Here is a 21,221-nt window from a genome sequence, read left to right on the forward strand (position 1 = left end):
TACATGCATCTTGCTTGCTCTACTTGACAGCGAATTCATGTTGACTTTAGAAAAGTAAGCTTCAAGTAAACTTTGGTTTTTTGGGAGGAGCTGATGAATGACTTTGGCAAAACCACAGATTAAAACTTGTTTATGGTTGTCCTGTTGTGTCTGATACTTTTTTTTTTTAAAACATGTATCTTGGTAATGGTGTTTATATCACAGAATCATAGGATAGTTTGGGTTGGAAGGGACCTTAAAGGTCAGAATCACCTGCCTCGACCTGCTGGCCATGCTTCTTTTGATGCAGCCCACGATACAGTTGGCCTTCTGGGCTGCAAGCGCACATTGCCAGTTCATGTCCAGCTTTTCATCCACCAGGACCCCCAAGTCCTTCTCGGCATGGCTGCTCTCAATCCCTTCATCCCCTAGCCTGTATTGATACTGGGGGTTGCCCTGACCCAGGTGCAGGACCCTGTACTTGGCCTTGTTGAACCTCATGAGGTTCACATGGGCCCATTCCTTGAGCTTGTCCAGATCCCTCTGGATGGCATCCTGTCCCTCGGGCAGAAGGATACTGTGGGGGACCATGTCAAAGGCCTTACAGAAGTCCAGATAGATGACATCCGTAGCTCTTCCCTTGTCCACTGATGAGGTCACTCCATCATAGAAAGCCACTAAGTTGGTCAGGTGGGACTTGCCTTTGGTGAAGCCATGCTGGCTGTCTCGAATCACCTCCCTGTCCTCTATGTGCCCTAGCATAGCTTCTAGGAGGATCTGTTCCATGATGTTCCCAGGCACAGAGGTGAGCCTGACAGGTTGGTAGTTCCCAGAGTCCTCCTTTCTACCTTTTTACCTTTTTAAAAATGGGTGCAATGTTTCCCTTTTTCCAGTCTCCAGGGACTTCACCTGACTGCCATGACTTTTCAAATATCATGGAGAGTGGCTTGGCAACTACATCAGCCAATTCCCTCAGGACTCTTGTTGCAAATGGGTAATTTAGGCCACTTAAAGAATCACCGCCAAAAATATCAGAAAGCGAATGACTTCAATATAAATTTGTAAAAAGGTGCGACAACAGAATTCAGTGGCAAGCTTCACTCTATTACTTATTCAACATGAAAAAGGTATACAAAGAGAAACCAAGTTACAACTAGACTGGTATGATTTGCTCATGGATCGAATCAAGTTAATGTGTATATTGAAGAGAGAAAGTAAGGAGACCCTCCCGTTGGGTCACAAGGTTCAGAGTGGACTAAAATCCACCCCTACTCCCAGACTTGGTCAACGGTTTATGACTAAGGTTATGTAAGGAAAGTAAAGGAATGCCCTCCCGTTGAGTCACGAGGTTCAGAGTGGACCCCCTTGCTTTCTAAACTCCTTCTCAGGGAGGAGTCTAGGTGCGGCTGAATCCACTCCTAGTCCCAGACTTGGTCAACGGTTTATGACTAAAGGGACAGGGTATCGGGGATTCTGGTGTAGTGATATATGTTGTGCTTGGTGTAACTTTAGGACGGCAACAATCTAACCTAATACAAAATAACAGCGATCAAATTCACTAACGCTATTGAGATAAATCACAGTATCAAATCATATAAAACTTAGCAGCATAATCAACTTAAACTTACTAAGATTATAAATCACAGCACTAATATCAGACACATAAAGAGATACAGAGAAAAGAGATAGATATGTACAAAGGTACCTTTTAAATATCCCCCTCAAATTCAGTCGAATACTCACATTGAATGCTTTGCATCGCTCAATGGGTGAAGAGCTGAGCCTTCGCTCCTCCAGTCCCTGTCTTGCAGTCCATACACTCAAGAGGTGCGGGAGGAGAGATTACCGGTGAAGACGGAGGCAAAGTCGTCGTTGAGTACCTCATCCTTCTCCTCATCCGTTGTTACCAGTCTGCCAGTCTTGCTCATCAAGGGGGGTAACGTTTTCTTTGACCTTCCTTTTATGGCTGACATACCTGTAGAAACCCTTCTTATTCTTGGCATCCCTTGCCATGTTCAGCTCCAGACACGCCTCAGCCTTCCTGACCCCATCCCTACACAACCGGGCAGCATCCCTGTACTCTTCCCAGGATACCTGTCCCTGCTTCCACTTCCTGTGCATTTCCTTCTTGTCCTTTAGTTTGACCAGCAGGTCTCGACTCAGCCATGCCAGTCTCTTGCTTTCCTTTCCTGATTTCTTACACCTGGGGATCGAGAGCTCTTGCACTCTATGGAAAGCGTCCTTAGAGATGGACCAGTTCTGTTCTGCTCCCTTGTCCCTGAGGGCAGTTTCCCAGGGGGTCCTATTGACTAACTCCCTGAAGAGCTGGAAGTTTGCTTTCCTCAAATTCAGGGTCCTGACTTTACTCTTCACCTGCCCCATATCCCTCAGGCCTGCGAACTCTACCAGTACATGATCACTGCAGCCCAGGCTGCCTCCAGTCTTGACATCACCAATTAGCTCCCTTGCACTGGTGACCAACAAGTCCAGTATTGCATCCCCTCTGGTAGGGCTGTCTATTACCTGGCACAGGAAGTTATCCTCCATGCACTCCAGGAGTCTCCTGCATTGCCTACAGCTCGCCGTGCTACTTTTCCAGCAGACGTTGGGGTGGTTGAAGTCCCCCAGCAGGCCGAAAGCCCGCAAGTGCAATGCCTCCTGTAGCTGAAGAAGGCTTCATCAATAGGCTCCCCTTAATCAGGCGGCCAGTAGTAGACATCAACCAGAAGGTTCCTTTTGTTGCCTCAGTCTCTGATTCTTACCCATAAGCTTTCAGCCTTCTCGTGGCTATTCTTGAGAGACAGCTCTTCACACTCTATCCATTTCTTGATGTAGAGGGCAACGCCTCTGCCCTTCCTTCCTCAGCTGTCCCTTCTGAACAGCCTGTAGCCATCGATAGCCACACTCCAGTCATGGGATTCACCCCACCAACTTTCAGTAATGGCAACCAGGTTATAGCTTTCTAGCAGCACAGTGCCTTCCAACTCTTCCTGTTTGTTGCCCAAGTTGCGTGCATTGGTGTAGAGGCAGTTCAGCTGGGCTGTCAGCCATGTCACCTTCTTAAAGGAACACCCCTTAGTCCCTTTGAGGTCATTCTCTGTTGCAACAGGCTGAGGGGCCTTACTAGCACCCCATCCCTCTAACCTTGGCATGTCATCCCACAGCTTGTCATGTGTAAGGCTGATATTATCCCCCTCCCCCTTTGAGTCTAGTTTAAAGCCCTGTCTAGTTTAAAGATCAGGGGGTTAGGGTTGATGGCAAGTTGAATATGAGTCAACAGTGTGCCCTGGCAGCCAAAAGGGCCAACCGTGTCCTGGGGTGCATCAAGCACAGCATAGCTGGTCAGTTGAGAGAGGTTATTGTCCCACTCTACGCTGCACTGGTGGAGCCCCACCTCGAGTACCGTGTGCAGTTTTGGGCACCTCAATGTAAGAAGGACATCAAACTATTAGAGTGTGCCCAGAGGAGGGTGACCAAGATGGTGAAAGGACCTGAGGGCAAGACTTATAAGGAGTGGCTGAGGTCACTTGGTTTGTTCATCTTGGAGAAGAGAAGGCTGAGGGGTGACCTCATCGCAGTCTACAACTTCCTCAAGGGGGACAGTGGAGGGGGAGGTGCTGATGTCCTCTCTCTGGTGACCAGTGATAGGACACGTGGAAATGGTATGAAGCTGCATCAGGGGAAGTTCAGATTGGACATTAGGAAAAGGTTCTTCACTGAGAGGGTGGTCGGTCACTGGAACAGGCTCCCCAGGGGAGTGGTCACTGCACCAAGCCTGTCAGAGTTCAAGGAGTGTTTGGACAACACTCTTAGTCATATGGTTTAGTTTTAGGTAGCCCTGCGAGGAACAGGGAGTTGGACTTGATGATCCTTATGGGTCCCTTCCAACTTGAGATATTCTGTGATTCTCTGAACTCAAAAATAGGCCATGGCTTAGTTAATACGCTGGCCCATAAATGGTCATAGTTTGTTTACAGTGGGGCTGCGCTTGCCATGAACAGCAATAGGACAGATGGGCTGCAAATGGGCAACTGCTTCAGACATCACCTTGTAATCCACTTGCATTCATGCATCAATACACTGAATGATGTAGAAGCAACAAAACAGATTATATTCAATACATGATTGAATCGCCACTGCAGTATTAAAACAAGCATGCCAAGAAATCTTAAACTGATGATTTCCCTTCTTTGCTCAACAGCCAGTTTCATTCTGCTTTTCGTCCCCACCCACCAGGAGATATGATAGCTCTTCACAGTCAATCCATTTCTTGATGTAGAGGGCAATGCCTCCGCCCTTCCTTCCTCGCCTGTCCCTTCTGAAACAGCCTGTAGCTATCGATAGCCGCACTTCAGAATTTATTATTCATTATTATTATTTTTTTCCCTGTTCTATTAAACTGTCTTTATTTCAGCCTACGACTTCTACCCTTTTTATTTTCTGATTCTTTCCCCCATCCCGCTGGGGCAGAGAGGGTGAGTGAACGGCTGTGTGGCTGTTTTGGCTCCCTACTGGGTTAAACCACAACAGTCCTTTTTGGTGCCCAACATGGGGCACAATGGGTTTGAGATAACGACAAAAATGACTAGAGGGTATTAGAAGAAATTTGTTATAAGCATTCATTATATTAGTTTGATAGCTGCTGGTCACAATGTTTATTTATTTGCTCTCAAAGTTTTTGTGCTTGTTCTCGGGGGTGTGTTCTGTGACACCTTACTTGCTGTATATTTTTCCCGTTGTGCTGTTTATCACTTCTGGGAACTGGGTCAAGGTTATCATTGTGCTATACGCTGTAACAGCAACTTATGACATGATAAAATGGCTGGTGTGACACTAATCTGGTATTTGTACTCAGCATTGATGTCATCTCTGTACTTTGGGAGCTATCTCTCTGAAACTGTTAATAATTAAACTTTTTACCTTTTCTCCTTGGAGAGCCAATCTATGGGGGAGACACCTTCTTTCACCTTCCCCTTCTCCTCCAGGCTAGTTACTCCATTCTAGCTCTTGAGAATTTTGAATGTCCTTGGGATGTTGAAACCAGCATGCTCCTATTGCTAGGTCTCTTGAAGGTGTTTCAGGTCTTGTTTAAAGTTAAACAACTATTTAAGAATATCACCCAGAGATCTACCCTAAGGCTAGATACTTATGAGTGGCAGGGTGTGTGAGATAGTATGGGCAAGTACCTGGGACAGTGGGCACCTCCAGTGTTTTGGAACTTCACCCCTGAATAAGTGCAGAATCCTGAAAAACTAGTAAAATATATGGGAAAAGTATGCTGTCACCCTGGCAATTCCAGAGAGACACAAATCCCTGCAACGTGCTGGGGCCTGGCCCATGCCTACTGAGCCCTGTTCAACACTATCCAGTATCCTCAAGGAGAAGAGAAGGTCCCTGGATCTGATGACAAAAACAGGCACTGTGGCTACTCCAACCCCAGCAAAAGGCACTGCAGCTTAACCAGAGAACCAACCTGTGCCACTATCAGTCGCCACTATACAAAAGAAGAAATACTGGAAGTGGAAGTCAGCTCGTTTAGTAAGGGATGAGGAGTTTCTTCTAAGAGGGAGAAGGAGGAAGAAGTGGATGAGGCAGACTACTCCAAAATTGGGCCATCACGAGAACAGGAGGAAGAAGAGGAAGAATCCATAAATGAGGCGGTAACCACCCGATCCCTGCGGGAGAAGGATGGACTTCACAACTCTATGAGAGTTATACTCCAAAGCCATTTATTGTCTTGTCTGACTCCAATATATATCGTAATTTTTGTTTAGTCACTGCGCACACACTCATGATTGGTTACAGCTTGTTACACACATTATTGCAATTGGCTATATACAAAATATCACGCGCTGTCCACGCGCCTCTCACACAGTCAGGATTCGCTGCCTGCAGGTGTTCCTGCACTCCTTTGCTTCCTCTTAGTTGTTTACCACAACTCCTTCTCCTCAAGGCCGAGCCGTGCAGATATCCAGCTGTTTACCAGCTTCTCAGTGCCACAGCTCCTTCTCCTTAAGGTCAAGCCATGCAGATCAATGCCACAGCTCCTTCTCCTTAAGGTTGAGCTGTGCAGAGTGATCCCAACATCTCCCCCTTTTTGTTTTGTGTGATTAATTATTTGCAAATTAGGAACTAGGACACCATGGTACAGTCCCCTGACCAGTTCCCGGGCTGCTGTTTCCCAGCCAATTGATCTCCACACAGCCACCATAACCCTTCTGGCAGATTGAAAAGGGATTGCCCGGGGAGGAAAGAGACAGACAGAAGGTGTCCTGTCCTGTTTGATTTGCTAATGTTACCCATACATTTTCTTTTGGCTGAGGTGGCATCCAGATTGTGATGACACCTGATAGTGTCAAGATGTGTCCGACGACGACGATGGTGACTGTTTCGCCCATGGTTTTACCCATTTTGCGGGTACCCAATGAGTTCCAGAATCTGTAATAACACAAGCATAACCTCGTCCCCAGGTTAGCAGTTGAAAAGGTCCTTCCCACATATTCTTTTCCAAAGGAACATATTTAAATCTTCCAAAGTCAGCGACATGTCACATCCATCTACCATAGTTGTAGCGAATGCAATCCTCGAGGATTTACTGTAATCGTGATTCCTGGGCCTATTTGTTGACAATCAGCACAAGTCTGTATAATAGCTCTAGCGTCACCTGCACTTAGATTAAATTGTCTCACTAAAACTTTGGCAGATTGATGGAAAAAGGCATGAGAGGCTTGTGCTTGACCTAAACAGGTCCAGCCCATACTGCGGCAGTCAGCCGATCGGCTCTTGCATTTCCTTCCACCAATTCCCCTGGAAGGTTGGTATGGCTGCGTATATGCATAACGTAATAAGGATGTCGTCTTTTCTGCAATAAAAACCAAAGTGTTCTAAATTGTTGATATAGCTGTTCCTGCTGTACTTGTCTGAGGATTGAACCTTCCAATCTTTGGAGTACTCCAGCTACATATAAAGAATCAGTAATTATATTCACAGGTTCTTCAGACCATAATTTAAAGGCTTCAATTACTGCCTGTAGTTCTACCTTTTGAACTGATCCTGGCACGACAAGTACCTGTTCTTTCCATTCTCTGTGCTCTCGCTATACTATTGCTGCCTTGCCTGTTTTCCCACCACCATCCGTAAACACTGTAGCACCTTGAACTGGATATTGACTACACTTTGATTTTTCTTCTACTTCATGGTTCTTAAAAAAGGTAAACATTTTGTGTGATGGATAATGAATCTGAATGTCACCTTCAAATCCTGCTAATGCAGTTTGCAAGGGAACAGAGTGCTGCAAAGCCCAAGTCAAATATTCTTGTTGTAATGGTATTAAAATCGTTTTCAGGTCCTTTGCTGATATATCAATAATTCTGTTGCGCCCTTTCATAATCAAATTTGCAAAACACTCTGCTTTTGTGGTGATGGTTTTTCTCTGCTGCTGAGGCAAAAAGACCCACTCTAAAATTCTCGATGGGTCCGCTTTTGATTCTAGCTTTGTTATCCACTGTATTATAAGCGCATAGGGATGTCGCTCATGATTGATTACTGCCAAAGGGATCCCTATCGAGGGGTCTACCCTAGAACTGAATGCTTGAGTCACCTTTTCAGAAATGTTTGCTACTGCTTCCCGGGCTTCCTTGGTTAATTGTCAAGGAGAGTTTAACCTGCTATCCCCTCGCAACAGCTGAACCAAGGGCTCCATATCTTGATTTGTGATCCCACAAATAGGTAGAATCCAATTAAAGTCTCCTACCAATTTTTGTACATCATTTAATGTTTTAATCTGAATTCTCAATTCAACCTTCTGGGGGGTCACCGATGTTTCAGTGATCATCCACCCAAAGTACCTCCAAGGCGCTTCAGCTTGTATCTTTTCCGGCTCCACTTGCAGCCCACTTTGTCTTAAAAGCTCAATGAGCTCCCCGATCATTTCTTCCAGATTTAATTGATCACCAGCCAACAGTATGTCATCCATATAATGATAGATGAGATATTGAGGACACCTTTTTCTGATTGGCTGTAAAGCCCAATTTACATAAATTTGACACATAGTGGGCGAATTTTTCATGCCTTGTGGCAATACTGTCCAATGATATCTTTGCATGGGTTGCGCCTTGTTTGTACTTGGGACTGAGAATGCAAAATGTTTGGCATCATCTTCATGCAGAGGGATTGTAAAAAAGCAATCTTTGAGATCTATAATCAAAAGCTTCCAATACTTCGGTATCATACAGGGAGATGGTAGCCCTGGTTGCAAGGCTCCCATGTCCACTATAACCTTATTGACTTCTCGCAAGTCATGTAATAGTCTCCATTTTCCACTTTTCTTTGGAATCACAAAAACAGGTGTGTTCCAAGGACTAGTGGTTGGCACAATATGGCCTTTTTCTAGCTGTTATTTTACCAAATCTTCCAGGTGGGCGACCTTTTCTGCGGTCAGCGGCCATTGATTTACCCACACTGGATCATCGGTTTTCCATTTCAGTTTGAGCACAGATCGCGTTTCAATGGCCACTACCGAAAACCCTGCAGATTGCTAGAGAGTGATACATTCATTTGACTCAATACATCCCGCCCAAGCAAACTTAATGGTAAGACGGCTACATAGGGTCGTACTGAACACACTAGCCCGTCTGGATTTTCACAGGTTAGGGTTGTTACGCTCTGTTGTGTTGCAGAAAACCCACCGACCCCTACAAGTCCGTGAGCTGGAGACTGAGCCAGCCAGCCTGGCGGCCACTCTCGCTGACTGATTATGGTCACATCAGCTCCTGTATCCACTATCATATCGATGGTCCATTGTCGCGATCACGCGGCGGGGTCAGGATGCCTAAACTTCATTTTCAAAGTCGGTTTTCTTCTGCTGATATCTAATGCTAGAAAGATTTGTGGTCTTCCTGTTGAGCCAAACCCTCCATTCCCCCTCACTGATTGCGTTGCCTGAGGTACAGAGGCAGTAAAAGGCACCAGTTGTGCGATACGTGTGCCTGCAGGAACCGCAACAGGAGGAGATGGAGTCCACAAAATTACTTTGATGGTTCCCGTATAATCAGCGTCAATGACTCCAGGGAGAACAAAAAGTCCCTGCTTTGTTGCTGAAGATCGTCCTAATAACAAAGCACTCAATCCATATCCTAATGGTCCATTCGCGTTAGTCAGGACATCATAAACCCATGTGTCCCATGAGGTAACTTCTACTGTTGTTTCCACGTCCATTCTGGCACTCCCTCTGGTTCGGGCACTGAGGCTTGCCAAGCAGCCTGGTGGTGCTTCCCCATTTGTGTCGTCGTGTGGGGTGCCTTCGCGCTCGGTCGCCCGTTTCCCAATTTCATACCATCCCGATGATACTTTGAACAGCATTCTGAGGCTTGATGACCAAATTTTTGACATCGACCACATGGTGCTCCTGCTGGGCCTATTCCTTGCTGAAAGGGTCCTTGTTGGAAGGATTTATGACCTGTCTCAATCTGCCTAGGTCCTTTCCTTGTGGCCTTGCACTGAGCTCTAAAATGGCCTGTTTTTCCACAATTAAAACATTTTTTCTCCCCTTTTCCATTTATAAATGGCTTAATTGCTGCTGCAAAGGCACTTGCGAGTGTTTCTGCCTGATGTGTGGCAGAGCCTACTCTGTTGCAGGCTTCTACCATTTGTACTAACGTTGCTTCTTTTGGCAAAGCTAACAAAATTCTTTTACAATCTACATTGGCATTTTCTACCACCAAATTCAACAACACTGCTAGTTTCGCGTCTTCATTGGTATACACCTTATTCAAAGCGTCTCTCAGATGATCAACAAAAGACATATATGGTTCATCTCTCCCTTGTCTAATTTGAGTATAAGATGGTTGCCTCTTTCCCTCCTCAGGGACTGTTCGCAACGCATTCAACGCTAGTCGCCCAACTAATTGCAAGGCCTCTAAAGGCAGCCGAGCTTGCAATCTAACATCCACAAATGGTCCCTGGCCTGTCATTTGTTCCATAGCAATGTTCTGAAGCGGATCGCCATCTTGACGCTCCAAGTTTCTCAGGGCTTCTTGCATACAGAGTTTATACCATCTGTCTGCCCGCAATAACCTTTGGGTTGGTGTCAACAACATATCTATCATCTGCTGACAATCCCATGGTGTAAGAACCATTCCCGTGAATATGTTATCTAATAGAGCTTGCATGAAAGGTGATTGCAAGCCATAATTTTGTACTGCCTTCCGGACTTCCTTAATCAAGTCCCAATGAAATGGGTCCCAGCGATTGGGCCCGTGAGGCTGTACACTAACAGGAAATGCCATCAGTAACTCCGTTTCCTTGTCTTTCATCGCTCCTAAAAAAACGTCTTTCCACCGCTCCCTAGGGTCGCCTTTCATTCTAGGCTCTTGCCTCCCTATAGTCTCTACAACAGGCTCTTCTCCTTCGTCGCTGCTATCAGGCAACGGGGGCCGTAAAGGTGGCAGGGGCTCGGCTGAGGGCTTCAAAACTACGGCTTTCAATGGGTTAAGTCTGGGTGGTTTCGGGGGTGGTGAAGCCCGCCCCATCAATCTTTCACATGGGCACACAGGGGAACATTGAGTACATTGTTCTGGGCAGCTTTGTCCCATCTTGCCCTCACATATATCATCGTAGATCTGTTTCTCTGACTTATCTAATGCAACCGGTTCACCCAGTGCATCTGGCACCTCAGGCGGTGCAGTCGGAGTCGCTGAAGGTCCTGGACCCTCTGACTCGGTTAAGAAGGGATTGGTTGAAGGCGGTTTAACAGCCTCCTCCATATCAGCTGCGGCTTTTCTCTCTGCCTGCAAGGCTTTTAATGTGGTTAATATCAATTTCCACGCCGTCACTAACTCTGCGGCAGTTTTCTCAATATGTTCCCATAACATTTTTCCTATCTCCTCCCACGTCTCTGCCTTAAATGTCACAGACGGATTGGGGGGGGTACCCTTTCTTTCGACTCCAAATTAGAAGCCTTCTAAGTGTATATTCATCATATTTCAGTCCTCTCTTAGAGAGCATATGCAGCAGGAGTCTGACTATCGCCCCTTCTTCATGCGATGTGTTCTGCCCCATGCCACCCTGGTTGCTCACCTCAACTCGCTGGGTGCTTCTCCGTTGCAACGTTTTCCTTTTTCTTTTTCCTTGCGTCAGTCCCACTGACTGCAATTCTTCCAACCGAGCTTCTCCCGCGGTGTCCTCTGCGCTCGACCGGTGTTCAACGATGAGATCCCATAGATCGTATCATGTCAGGGTCACCAGTTGCGGGAGAAGGATGGACTTCACAACTCTATGAGAGTTATACTCCGAAGCCGTTTATTGTCTTGTCTGACTTCAATATATATCATAATTTTTGTTTAGTCACAACGCACACACTCATGATTGGTTACAGCTTGTTACACACACTATTGCAATTGGCTATATACAAAATATCATGCGCTGTCCACGTGCCTCTCACACAGTCAGGATTCGCTGCCTGCAGGTGTTCCTGCACTCCTTTGCTTCCTCTTAGTTGTTTACCACAACTCCTTCTCCTCAAGGCCGAGCCATGCAGATATCCAGCTGTTTACCAGCTTCTCAGTGCCACAGCTCCTTCTCCTTAAGGTCGAGCCATGCAGATCAATGCCACAGCTCCTTCTCCTTAAGGTCGAGCCGTGCAGAGTGATCCCAACAGATCCCTATCCCTGAGTAAGCTGCGAGATACGCAAAAAGATTTCAGCCATCGTCCAGGCAAACACATTGTCACCTGGCTGCTCTGATGCTGGGATAACAGGGCCAGTAGCCTGGAAATAGAGGGTAGGGAAGCCAAGCAGCTGGGATCCCTTTCTAGGGAAGGGTGCATTTGACAACGCTATTGGAAAAGGTGCACGAGTCCTCAGCCTCTCAAGACAATTCCTGTCAGGTGTGAAGGAAAGGTATCCCTTCAAGGAAGATGTTCTATGTCACCCAGGCAAGTGGACCATCATGGAAAAAGGTATCCAGTACCTGAGGGTGTGAGTTGTGCTGGAGGTGATTTATGGTGATTTGGACAATGGACAATCATCCAAAGATCCAGATGAAGTCTATTGCACGTGACCTATGTGGCGGAAATTTGTACAGAGTGCACCATCATCATATGCCAACTCATTAGCAGTAATGGCCTGGAAAGACGGAGAGAGACCAACGGTGGATGAATTGGCTGTCCAACTCCAGCAATACGAAGAAAGTCTCTCTTCCTCCCTTGTCACTGCTGTAAGGAAACTGTCCCAGGAGTTCCAGCAATTCAAAGAGGATATGTCCTACTCCCCACCTGTACGGACCAGTATCTCAGCTGTTAGGAGTAAGTGTTCTTCTGCTCAAGAGAGAGGATATAGAGGGTACATACCACGAGCTACCCGGTGGTTTTACCTGCGTGACCATGGACAGAACATGAGGAAGTGGCATGGAAAATCTACCTCAACCCTAGAGACACGGGTATGAGTCGCAAGGAAAAACAATTACAAAAGGGGATTCAGGTTCTTCCAGGAAAATTTCCACTACAGTTTCCAGTGGGCAGTTCCCCAGACAGAATAGAAGGGCTTATGTCACCTATTATCATCTTGGAGAGACTTCGGAGTCATATTTACAAGAAGTGAGTAACAAATGCTATGACCAGGACTAGAGGGGCCCTGCCTCCAGCCGGGTGGAGGAAAGGGACAACTGAGTTTATTGGACTGTGTGAATTCAATGGCCTGGCACATCAGACCCACAAGAATATAAAGCTTTAGTGGACACCAGTGCACAATGTACCCTAATGCCATCAAGCCATATAGGGGCAGAACCCATCTGTATTTCTGGAGTGACAGGGGGATCCCAACAGCTGACTGTACTGGAGGCTGAAGTGAGCCTAACTGGGAATGAGTGGCAGAAGCACCCCATTGTGACTGGCCCAGAGGCTCAATGCATCCTGGGCATAGACAACCTCAGGAGAGGGTATTTCAAGGACCCAAAAGGGTACCGGTGGGCTTTTGGTATAGCTGCCTTGGAGACGGAAGAAATTAAACAGCTGTCCACCTTGCCTGGTCTCTTGGAGAGGACCCTTCTGTGGTGGGGTTGCTCAGGGTCAAAGAACAACAGGTGCCGATCGCTACCACAACAGTGCACCGGCAGCAATATGGTACCAACAGAGACTCCCTGATCCCCATTCATGAGCTGATTCGAGGGCTGGAGAGCCAAGGAGCGATCAGCAAGACTCGTTCACCCTTTAACAGCCCCATATGGCCAGTGCGAAAGTCTAACGGAGAGTGGAGACTGACAGTAGACTATCGTGGCCTGAATGAAGTCACGCCACCACTGAGCGCTGCCGTGCCGGACATGCTAGAACTTCAATATGAACTGGAGTCAAAGGCAGCCAAGTGGTACGCCACCATTGATATTGCTAACGCGTTTTTCTCAATCCCTTTGGCGGCAGAGTGCAGGCCACAGTTTGCTTTCACTTGGAGACGCATCCAGTACACCTGGAACTGACTGCCCCAGGGGTGGAAACACAGCCCTACCATTTGCCATGGACTGATCTAGACTGCACTGGAACAGGGGGAAGCTCCAGAGCATCTGCAATACATTGATGACAACGTCGTATGGGGCAACACAGCAGAAGTTGTTTCCGAGAAAGGGAAGAAAATAATTCAAATCCTTCTGAAAGCTGGTTTTGCCATAAAACAAAGTAAGGTCAAGGGACCTGCACAAGAGATGCAGTTTTTAGGAACAAACTGGCAAGACGGACGTCGTCAGATCCAAATGGATGTGATTAACAAATAGCAGCTATGTCTCCACCAAACAGCAAAAAAGAAACACAAGCATTTTTGGGCGTTGTGGGTTTTTGGAGAATGCATATTCCAAATTACAGTCTGATTGTAAGCCTTCTCTATCAAGTAACCTGGAAGAAGAACGATTTCAAATGGGGCCCTGAGCATCGACAAGCCTTCGAACAAATCAAACAGGAGATCGTTCATGCCGTAGCCCTCGGGCCAGTTCGGGCAGGACAAGATGTTAAAAATGTGCTCTACACCCCAGCCAGGGAGAATGGCCCTACCTGGAGTCTCTGGCAGAAAGCACCAGGAGAGACCCGAGGTCGACCTCTAGGGTTTTGGAGTCGGGGATATAGGGGATCTGAGTCCCGCTATACTCCAATGGAAAAGGAGATATTGGCAGCATATGAAGGAGTTTGAGCAGCTTTGGAACGGGTTGGTACTGAAGTGCAGCTCCTCCTGGCACCCCAACTGCCAGTGCTGGGCTGGATTTTCAAAGGGAGGGTCCCCTCTACACATCATGCGACTGATGCTATGTGGAGTAAGTGGGTCGCGCTTATCACACAGCAGGCTCGAATAGGAAACCCCAGTCGCACAGGAATCTTGGAAGTGATCATGGACTGGCCATAAGGCAAAGATTTAGGAATATCGCATGCTGAAGAGGCTCCACTGTATAATAAACTACCAGAAAATGAAAAGCAATATGCCCTGTTCACTGATGGGTACTGTCATATTGTAGGCAAACATCGAAGGTGGAAAGCTGCTGTGTGCAGTCCTACACAAGTTGCAGAAGCTGCTGAAGGACAAGGTGAATCGAGTCAGTTTGCGGAGGTGAAAGCCATCCAGCTGGCTTTAGATTTTGCTGAACAAGAAAAATGTCCATGACTTTATCTCTATAGTAACTCTTGGATGGTGGCAAATGTTCTGTGGGGGTGGCTACAGCAATGGAAGCAGAGCAACTGGCAGCGCAGAAATAAACTCATCTGGGCTGCTGAATTATGGCAAGCTATCACTGCACGAGTAGAGAACCTGATTGTACAAGTACACCAAGTAGATGCCCACGTATCCAAGAGTCAGGCCACTGAAGAACATCAAAACTACCACCAGGTGGATCAGGCTGCTAAGATTGAAGTGGCTCAGGTGGATCTGGACTGGCAACATAAGGGTGAATTATTTGTAGCTCGGTGGGCCCATGACACCTCAGGCTATCAGGGAAGAGATGCAACATACAGATGGGCTCGGGATCGAGGGGTGGACTTGACCATGGATGCTATTGCACAGGTTATCCATGAATGTGTAACGTGTGCTGCAATCAAACAAGCCAAGCAGTTAAAGCCTCTGTGGTATAGAGGACGATGGTTGAAATATAAATATGGGGAGGCCTGGCAGACAGACTATATCACACTTCCACAAACCCCCCAAGGCAAGTGCCATGTGCTTACCATGGTGGAAGCAACCACCAGATGGTTGGAAACATATCCCATGCCCCATGCCACTGCCCGGAACAGTATCCTGGGCCTTGAAAAGCAAGTCTTATGGAGATGTGGCACCCCTGAATGGAGTCAGACAGCAGGACTCATTTCTGAAACAACCTCATAGACACTTGGGTCAAAGAGCATGGCATTCAGTATTTCACATCCCCTATCAGCTTCCAGAAAAATCAAATGTTACATTGGACTGTTAAAGACCACACTGAGAGCAATGGGTGATGGGACATTCAAACACTGGGATACACATTTAGCAAAAGCCACCTGGTTAGTCAACACTAGGGGATCTGCCTATAGAGCTGGCCCTGCCCAATCAAAACTTTTATGTACTGTAGAAGGGGATAAAGTCCCTGTGGTGCACATGAGAAATATGCTGACGAAGACCGTCTGGGTTACTCCTGTCTTAGGCAAATGCAAACCCATTCGTGGGACTGCTTTTGCTCAGGGACCTGGGTGCACTTGGTGGATAATGTGGAAGGATGGGGAAGTCCAACGTGTACCTCAAGGGGATTTGATTTTGGGTGAAAATATCCAATGATATGAATTGCATGTTTTTAATTGCTACACAATACTGTATGTCATCACTACTATGGTTGCTATATGTCATGTCAACGGTATTATAGTAAGAATCACCCAGATTAATGAGGAATGAACTTTAATGAAACTGAGCAAAGTGCAGTGGTGATGGAACCAGAACTGGCTTCAGCAACTTGCACCTAGCAACTTCCTTGAGAATGACATCTTCAACCTGCAGATCATGGGCATGGGCCATGGCAGATATACCAGCTACATGCCCCAGGTGTAGCATGCAACAATCCAACACCACACACCATCTCTCCTGCCCTGAAAGACTGTTATGACAGATGTAGCCAAAAGTCATGGACCAAATGAAGTCAGCGGACATTTTAGAGAGATAGCCCATAGACTAAGGGAATGATATCTGTGTGTATATATTAAAAGACAGGAAGAGTGATGATGAATAACTGGAATGTATTAAAAAGTGTAGGACCCGGGCATGACGTAGATGGTATGGAATAAGGGGTGGATACTTTCTTGGTTTCGGCTGGGATACAGTTGTTTTTTCTTCCTGATAGCTGGTATAGTGCTGTGCTTTGGAGTTGGTATGAGAATGATGTTGATAACACACTGAAGTTTTAGTTGTGGCTAAGTAGTTGTAGTGCTTATACTCAGTCAAGGACTTTTCAGATTCCCATGCTCTGCCAACGGGGAGGTGCACAAGAATCTGGGAGGGGGCACAGCCGGGACAGCTGACCCAGACTGGCCAAAAGGATATTCCCTACCATATAATGTCATGCTCAGTATATAAACTGGAGTTATCTGGGAAACGGGAATCGCTGCTTGGGGATGGGCTATCGATCACGGGGTGGTGAGCAGTTTCTGCATTGAGAATCGCTCGGTTTTGTATATTCCTTTTTCAATAATAGTATTATTATTGTTATCATTGTTGTTTCATCTTCTTTTGCTGTCCTATTGAACAGTTTTTTTCTCAACGCAGGAGGTTTTTTTTCTGATTCTCTCCCCTGTCCCACCTGGGGGGAGGGGGAGGTGAGTGAGAGGCTGTGTGGTGCTTAGTTGCTGGCTGGGGCTAAACCACGACACAATGGAAAAGATCATACTCTAATTTTCTCTGACAAGTGGAAGGATTTTGAATTTCCCGAAGTTTTGAGAGTAAGCTGGTTAGGAAAACAGGGCAGGATGAAGGCAAAAGGAATGTAGATGAGTGCATGATGAAAATAAATATTTAAACAACCTGTTCAAATTACTTATACATGTGGAAAGACAAAACATTTGATGTGTTTTTCAGTCAAGAGGAATCTTTACATACTCCTGAAAAGCTCACATCTGTTCCATTTAGTGTCAACCAAGTTAAGTCAAGTCTTATTTTCTTTTTGTAGTATTTTATTGGTCTTCCTTGTTCTGGTTACAAAACATGGAGGTTCTCAGTGCACTGTGCACTCTTCTCTGTACCTTCCACATAGGAATCCCCATTTTTAGGCTCAAATATGTGCATGAAGATCTTAATTAAGAAAAAATATTTTTCTGAACTAACTTGCTTGTAATGTTCAGTCGCTTCTAACCATGGTGTTTTCCCCCCTTCCTACACTTTCTTCTCTGTGTTTTGCATTATCAGTAGCTAAAAACTACCTGCTGACAAGTTGTTCACCTTAATTTTCTGCTGTGAGAACTATGCTGCCTCTCTTCAGTAGTTCTAAGTAGTGGTTGGGACTGTGTTGCGTATTGGCCATGGTGGTCAAGTTTAGCTGCTGCTTCTGTAACTTCAGGTTGCCAGCAGCTGTAAACCAGACAATAAAACACAAATGGTTTAATCTTAATACCATTTTGAGCCCACTGCTACAATCAGTTAATTGTGTGTGTGTGTGTATACACACATACACACACACTTATTCTGACATAAAATCCTACTGAAATAAAAGGGACTTCAATGGACAAAGCGAGGGTTTGCAAGATCCATCCCTTGGTAATATCAGTAGCTATGCCTTGTATTAATCAAGACTGGATTTTGATTTCTAGATTAGTACAGGTTACATTGAGCTGAACATTTAATATGTATCATTGGTTTTCCCTGTAATGTTGTTGAAACACAAGTCACTGCTCTAATCATGTGCTTTACCATTAAAATTCTGTATGCAGATCTGGTCCCCTGGGATATCAGTGTGTAACCAGATACTCCATGATCTAATCAGGCTCTGCGAGGAATATGCTATCGCTTCAACACTTAGCAGTAGAAAGCTTCATCAAAGTGGAAATTTATCTAATATTTAAAATAAAATGCAGTTCAGAGACAACTGTGAAAAGCAGGGATGTACAAAATTTTAAGACATTTCTCAGCTTAAACAAAGCCAAATCCAAGCCAGAGTTTAAGATGATTTGTTGTGACTCCATTTATTATTAAAGAAGAAAATTTTATAGCTGTCACTTCAGTTTATAGGGTTTTTTTCCAGTTAAAATAGCATCGCCATCAGAAATGACTGGCTAGCAGGTTTTCATTAATGTGATACTTATTTGCCACAGCATGTGTGCTTTGGAAAGTAATTTTGAAAAGCATCTACAAAAGCATCAGTAGCAGAAGGCATGACTTGTGCTCTGAACTCATTTTGATGCTAGGACTTGGATCTCTGAGGGCCTAGTGCATTTCAGAGATACAAGTCCTGCTGACCTTGAAGGAGTTTTGCAAGCGGTGTGACATAGGCTGAGGAGCAGACCTGTTTTCTGCAGTGAGTCTGACCAGAAGCCTCCCCTCTGGCTAGGACAGCAGGAATGCAGCTCTGCCTGTAGCCGGACGGTATTTCTATATAAACTGCCAGATTTTACCACCAGGTATTCAGAAGGTGGTAGACAAGGGTGATGAGCATCTCCTAGGGTCAGCTCATCTCTCCATAAAGCAAGACAGAGTCTCTTACAGAAGAATTATTATGTGTTTGCAGATGTCCTTAGCTTTATCAGATGTTTTCATGTAAATGTCTAAATGCTGAGCAAAATAAGTTGGGGGGGGTGTTTGTTTTTTTTAAAATGTACTTACCTTGAAACAAAGGGAATTTTACATAGCAAAGTATCTTAGATATTTGTATGCAACTATGTTATGTTGTAGAAAATGATAATTACTGTACATAGGCATGTTAAGTAGAATGTCCTGTTCTTGCCAAGAGCATGCAGTAGAGTTTCTCCATTTTAGCAGTGGCATGCAATGCTGTCCTTGGCTCTATCTGTTGTACTTATGTAGCAAAGGAAAGCAAAGAATTTTAGAGGTATATTTAAGAAGGAAAACAGCATTTAGTAACCTTTTTGATGACCAGATGAGACTTGAAATAAAATAAAAAAAAGTCAGAAAGGTTACATGTCCTTGGCATTTTTCAACTCCTATTTTAGCTGGCTATAAAGATGGGGGATGGGGTGGGGTGTTTGGATGGTTTGTTTTATTCTTCGGTTCTGCAAACTAGATGGTGCATGATTCAGTGTGCAGGGCCAGACTCTCCGCTTCTTGTTGGCTCTAGGGATTTATTATGTGACTGACTTTGCTGGAGTTATACCAGGCTTATTTTGATGTTCAGAGCCTGCTGACTTCAGTGAGCTTAAAGGCATAAGTAAGAGCTAAAAGAGTTGAGGGAGTGTCCAGACAAGCAGTGAAACAGACACTGCCTTTCCTTCAAGTTCCTGCAAAGTGCTGGTGGGGTAAATGCTGCCAGACAAATGTAGTGTATTGAGAAAAAGGACAGGGGAGGAGTCTGTTGTCGAGTGTTGGTACAGGTCAGAAAATTATGTTTATTAGGAAAGTATCATTAATGACTTTTAATATATTAATACAATATTGATCGTTGTCCTTTGTTGTGTTTTTAGGGTCTCATGACTCATTTATCTTCTACATCGATGAAGCCTCTCCAGTTGGGCCTGAACAGCCAGAGACAGTCCAGAATTTTGTGTCTGTTTTTGGGACTGTGGCTAAAAAGCTGATGAGGAAGTGGTTGGCTACACAGACCATGAACTTCACCAGCCAGCTAGGGGCAGGTATATGGTATTTTGATCTTAGAATTTCCACTAAGCCCCAGAGACCCAGACAATGAACTCTACTTTGCTCATGGTTTATTCAGTGCCAAAGTCAAGGAGGGTCTGGAAGACATCAATGCGTTTCTCACTGACCACACAAAAAAAGTGGTCTTCTTGGACTTCAATCACTTCTATGGGATGCAGAAATACCATCATGAAAAGCTTGTCCAAATGCTCAAAGACATGTACAGAAATAAAATGTGTCCTACTATATTTGCCCATGAAGTAAGTCTCCAGTACTTGTGGGAAAAGGAACGCCAAGTGCTGGTGTTCTATCACAGTCCAGTGGCTCTCGAGGTACCATTTCTTTGGCCAGGTCAGATGATGCCAGCTCCCTGGGCAAACACAACAGATCCGGAAAAACTGATTCAATTCCTCCAGGCATCAATCACTGAAAGAAGAAAGAAGGGCTCCTTTTTTATATCTCAAGTAGTGCTGATGCCAAAGGCTAGTACAGTGGTGAAAGGGGTTGCTAGTGGTCTCAGAGAAACGATCACAGAAAGGTAAGTTTTTGGCTGGTAAGGTGTGCTGACTGTGACGAATGTGTGTGTTGGTAATGCTGCTTTTCTAATTCCTTTTAAAGAAACTCCAGCAGATGTGTTTCTTCCATGCTACTGTGGGTTAGAGTCAAAACTTGGGCATAATCCTAAAATATTTAGAGAAACACGTTGAAGGAGAAGCTTTTGTATCTTGAAAGAAAAACTGGCACTAAAGCCTGATGAGATCTTATGGGATTGGCTTGTTTGTCTTTTGTTTGTTTGGGTTTGGTTTTTTTTTCTTTTTCTGAATACACGTTTTTCCATTTGTTTTGTTTTTAAATGTGGTTTCTTACCATGAGCACTGAACATCTTTCCTCGGATTCCGGTAATTAATCCAGTAAGGATTACTGGATGTGGACAAATCTATCTGAATTATCTAGATCATTTAAGTTTTTATTTATGCACCAGGCTTCAGGTATTGTTTTTTTTCATTTTGGCTCATCAGCAAAGCCTGACACTACAGAATTTGAATCCTTAACTACCTTTACACACCTTAAAGATGCATGGCTTCTCTTTCTGCACACCATCTCACACTATATCAAAGATGTCAGGACACCATTAGAGTGAATTTGTCTCCTAACAGTCCTTCATTTATCATACAGAATTTCTTGAGGGAAGAGACTGCAGACCATTGTAGAGGTTGTGTATGTGGAATACTGTGTTGACAGACCATTAGTTGTTGCATTACAAAAAATGCCATCTGTGCAAGACATGCATTATTTATACCATTCTGACTTTGATAAATCACGGTCATTTTTCAGCTTAAAGGCACATATGTATGACTATGTTCTTGACAACTTGGTAAGAAACCTGAAATTTAATGCCAAGACACAAGAGTGCTTCCCCCCCCCCCTTAAAAAAATAGAAGGGTTGCAGAGTGGAAA

The 21,221-nt window shown here is 45.1% G+C and overlaps 1 protein-coding gene across 1 annotated transcript in view; it reads left to right on the forward strand.

Annotated features, from left to right (window-relative positions):
* LOC309415134 (PI-PLC X domain-containing protein 3-like) overlaps positions 1-20,998 on the forward strand; it is a gene marked incomplete at its 5' end in the record, with an annotated part of 149,848 nt that extends 128,850 nt beyond the window's left edge. The window contains 2 exon segments of the mRNA XM_082012578.1: positions 19,592-19,794; positions 19,796-20,998. Of these exon segments, the coding sequence (XP_081868704.1) occupies positions 19,592-19,794; positions 19,796-20,305 (713 nt within the window). The 3' untranslated portion in view covers positions 20,306-20,998.
* Between the last annotated feature and the right edge of the window lie 223 nt (positions 20,999-21,221).

Source organism: Phaethon aethereus (genome assembly GCF_964289735.1).
Source record: "Phaethon aethereus genome assembly, chromosome: W".
Classification (NCBI taxonomy): domain Eukaryota; kingdom Metazoa; phylum Chordata; class Aves; order Phaethontiformes; family Phaethontidae; genus Phaethon; species Phaethon aethereus.